Here is a 4119-nt window from a genome sequence, read left to right on the forward strand (position 1 = left end):
TGGATAAAGAAGATGTGGTATATATATACAATGGAATATTATGCAGCCATCAAAAAAGATGAAATCTTGCCATTTGCAACGACGTGGATGGAACTGGAGGGTATTAAGCGAAATAAGTCAATCAGAGAAAAACAAGTATCATATGATATCACTGAATATGAGGAATTCTTAATCTCAGGAAACAAACTGAGGGTTGCTGGAGTGTTGTGGGTGGGAGGGATGGGGTGGCTGGGTGATAGACATTGGGGAGGGTATGTGCTATGGTGAGTGCTGTGAATTGTGTAAGACTGATGAATCACAGACCTGTACCTCTGAAACAAATAATACATTATATGTTAAAAAAAAAAAAAGATAGTTGAGAGGGAAAAATGAAGGGGGAGAAATCGGAGGGGGAGATGAACCATGAGAGACTATGAACTCTGAGAAACAAACTGAGTTTTAGAAGGGAAGGGGTGGGGGGATAGGTTACCTCAGTGATGGATATTAAGGAGGGCACGTATTGAATGGAGCACTGGGTGTTATACGCAAACAATGAATCATGGAACACTACATCAAAAACTAATGATGTAATGAATGGTGACTAACATAACATAATAAAATTAAATTTTAAAAAAATTTTAAAAAGCTGTATGGTCATCTAGATAGTGTGGCATTGACATAAGATAGATAGAGAAAGGAATGGAACAGCATAGTGACGGTGGAGAGAGCTGTTACAGATTGAACTGTGTCCTCCAAAATTCACATGTGGAAGCCCCAACTGTACTTGGAAATAATTAAGGTTAAATGAGGTCATAAAGGGTGGGGCTCTGCTCCAATAGCACTGATGTCCTTATAAGAAGAGAGATACCAGGGAGGCACAGAGAAAAGGCCATGTGAGGACACAGGGAGAAGGCAGCCTTCCAGAAGCCAAGGAGAGAGGTTTCACTAGAAACCAACCCTGCCTCACATCTTGATCTTGGACTTCCAGTTTCCATGACTGTTAATTTTTATTAATAGTTAATGTTAATTTTTGTTTAAGCTGCCCAATCTGTGGTATTCTGTTATAGCAGCTCCAACAAACTAATACAGATTTAGCACTGACATAAAGATTGATATATAGATCAGTGAAACAGAATGGAATCCAGAAGCAGACCCACATAAATTTGGTGGGCATATTTTTGACAGAGAGCAATGCAATCCAATGAATAATTAGGCTTTTTAAACAAATAATTCTAGAACTGGACATTCATATGAGGAAAAGAATCTTGACCCCTCCTTCACGGCATATACAAAAATTAATTCAAAATGGACCTTCTACCTAACTGGAAAATTAAAACAATAAAATGCCAGGAAGAAAACAGAGGAGAAAAATCTTCACAACCCTGAGTTAAACAAAATTTTTTAGATTGCACACAAAAGGCATAACCATAAAGGGAATATGTTTGATGATTTGAACTTCATAAAACTTGAAACCTTTTAACTTTCAAACACCCTGGTAAAATGAAGAGGCAAGCCACAGACCTGGAGAAAACAGTCACAATACAAACATCTGACAAAGAATGTATATCCAAAATAAATAAAGAACTACTAAAACTTAATAAGAAGACAAATTGCCCAATAAAAAAAATGAACTGGGTTTTTAATAGACACGCCCACAAAGTAAGATATGTGAATTATGATCAGTAAGCACATGACAAGATGCTCAACATCTGCTATGGATTGAATGCTTATGTCCCCCCTAAATTCATATGTTGAAATCCTAACTCCCAAAGTGCTGGTTTTAGGAGTTGGGGGTCTTCAGGAGATGATTCATGAGAGTGGAACCCTCATGAATTAGAGTAGTGCCCTGATTTAAAAAAAAAAATAAAAGTCCCCAAAGAGCTCTCTCTGCTCTCCACCATGTAACGATACAATGGAAATGGATGGAACCCAGAAGATCGCCCTCACCAGAACCTGACCATGCTGGCCTCCTGGTCCCAAACTTCCAGCCCCCGGAACAGTAAGAAATAAATTCCTGTTGTTTATAAGCCACCTGGTCTGTGGTACTTTGTTATAGCAGTGCAAACGGACTAAGACAACATTATTCATCATTGGGGAAGTGCATATAAAAACTAGATCAAGGTACCACTACACAACCAATAGAATGCCTAAAAGAATTTTGCCGATAGGAACGTGGAGCAACTAACATTCTCAGGTTGCTGGTAGAAATGTAAATTGGTTCAAACCCCTTGAAAACAGGTTGGTGGTTTCTTATCAAATTAAACATGCACCTGCCATATGACCCAGCATCTGCATTTCTGGGTGCTAACCCAAGCAGAATGAGAACATGTGTCCACCCAAACAGTTGTATCCAGGTGTTCATAGCAGTTTTATTCATGATCATCAGAAACTAGAAACAGCCCAAAGTCCGTCAGTAGGTAAAGAGATAAATTGTACCATATTCATACAATATATTACTCATCAATAACACTGAACACACAAACATGGAGACAACTCAGAAGCATTATGTTGAGCAAAAGTAGCTAACCACAAAAGACTATGAAGTTCCATTTATGCAGTTATAGACCAGGCAAAAATTACTCCATAGTGACAAAGCAAGATTAGTGGATCCCTCTGGCAGGGTGAGGGTAAGGAGGGAACAGACTGTAAAAGGGTATAAGGGAACTTTCCGGGATGATGGAAATGTTCTTTCTCTTGACTGGGATGGTAGTCCACAGGTGTAGACATGTCAAAACTCATCAAACTGTACATTTAAAATATGTGCATTTTATTTTCTGAATTATACCACAATAAAGTTGATTCCTTTTAAAGATCATTTAGAGCAAAAATGTAAAAGCAAGGCAAGGAATGAGAACAGAAGTGGGCCTTCTCAGCAGAGAGAAGGGAGGGAAAACTCCAGTGGAATGTCACTGGGCTGCCATGTTACCTACTTCTGCAATGTTTGGGGGTTTTGTAGTAAGCATGCATGCCATAGATAACTGGAAAAAAGTTAAACTCTAAAAACGATCTTACAGCACCGCTCTGTGAGGGCAGCAGGGATGCCTGCCCCCCAGTGAGTCACTTTCCTTCCTCCTCTTCTTGCCACCAGACGCTGTTAGCATTGCTGATCTTGGTGCTGTACGTGGGCACAGGAATATCAGGTGAGCATTCTGGAAGCTGAGAAAGGAGGAGCCGAGTCCACCCGGAGTCAGGAGGGGTATTCTGGAGATGGCTGCATGTCAATGGAGCCTCCAAAACTTGCCTTCTCCCCCCTTCACCCACTGGGATGACCAACCATGTTCATTTCAATGACTGCTCATTTGCCCTTGTTAAGAGGTGATGTTTGTGCCTGTTTCAGGAAGAAGTTGGGAAGTGTCAGAAAGGATCAGAGAATGTAACTATCCCCAGAATCCTGTGGCTTCCCAGGTAACATATTCAAAAAAGGTGCTGAGGGGATGTCAAGTTTGACTGAGGAAATCTGGGAAGGCTTCCCAGAGGTGTCATGGGCGAGCTGGATCTTGAAGGATAAGTAGGAGCTGGCCAGGTGGAGAAGGTGGGGATGGGCACTCCAGAGAGAAGGAATAGCATATGCAAAGGCTCAGAAAACTTTTTGAAACCAGTGGCAAGGGGGTCCTACGTGAAAAAGCTCAAGATGCAACTTTGATGTCTGCCTTTCAGGGATTTGAATACCAGACCAATGAACCCGCAGAAGAGCCAATAAAGGTCATCAGGACCTGGTTGAAGGAAAACTTGCATGTTTTCTTGGAGAAGCTAGAGAAAGAGGTGCGAGAGCTGGAGCAGCTGGTCCAGGACCTGGAGGAGTGGTTAGATGCTCTTCTGGGAGAGGGGCACCCGGAGGATCCCTGCTCCAACTTCAAAATTCACCTGTGAGGGCCAGGGCTGGAACCTGGGGAGGACGCCAAGCGGAAGCGGGGGGTGGGGCGGGGGGAAGGTTGCCAGGGGCTCCTTAATAAGGGCTGAGCTGTGACACTTGAATGTCAAAGCAGGCAAGAAAATAAAATAGTTGGGACACTAAGAACCTTGCTGGTTCATGAACACTGTCAGGACGACCCCAAGGCTCTGCTGAGATATCCTCCAGCCCACCAGAACTCTGGCACATTGGAACCAAGCCAACCTCTGGGTCAGGACCCTCGCCCACTT

The 4119-nt window shown here is 42.4% G+C and overlaps 1 protein-coding gene across 1 annotated transcript in view; it reads left to right on the plus strand.

Annotated features, from left to right (window-relative positions):
• Window positions 1–3849, plus strand: part of SMIM23 (small integral membrane protein 23) — a 9828-nt gene extending 5979 nt beyond the window's left edge. The window contains exons 2-4 of the mRNA XM_081825806.1: window positions 3068–3119; window positions 3317–3384; window positions 3637–3849. Coding sequence (XP_081681932.1) covers window positions 3068–3119; window positions 3317–3384; window positions 3637–3849 — 333 coding nt within the window. The remainder of the gene's footprint in view (window positions 1–3067; window positions 3120–3316; window positions 3385–3636) is intronic.
• The last annotated feature ends 270 nt before the right edge of the window (window positions 3850–4119 follow it).

Source organism: Leptonychotes weddellii, chromosome 7 (genome assembly GCF_054177405.1).
Source record: "Leptonychotes weddellii isolate Sample4059 chromosome 7, ASM5417740v2, whole genome shotgun sequence".
Taxonomy (NCBI): domain Eukaryota; kingdom Metazoa; phylum Chordata; class Mammalia; order Carnivora; family Phocidae; genus Leptonychotes; species Leptonychotes weddellii.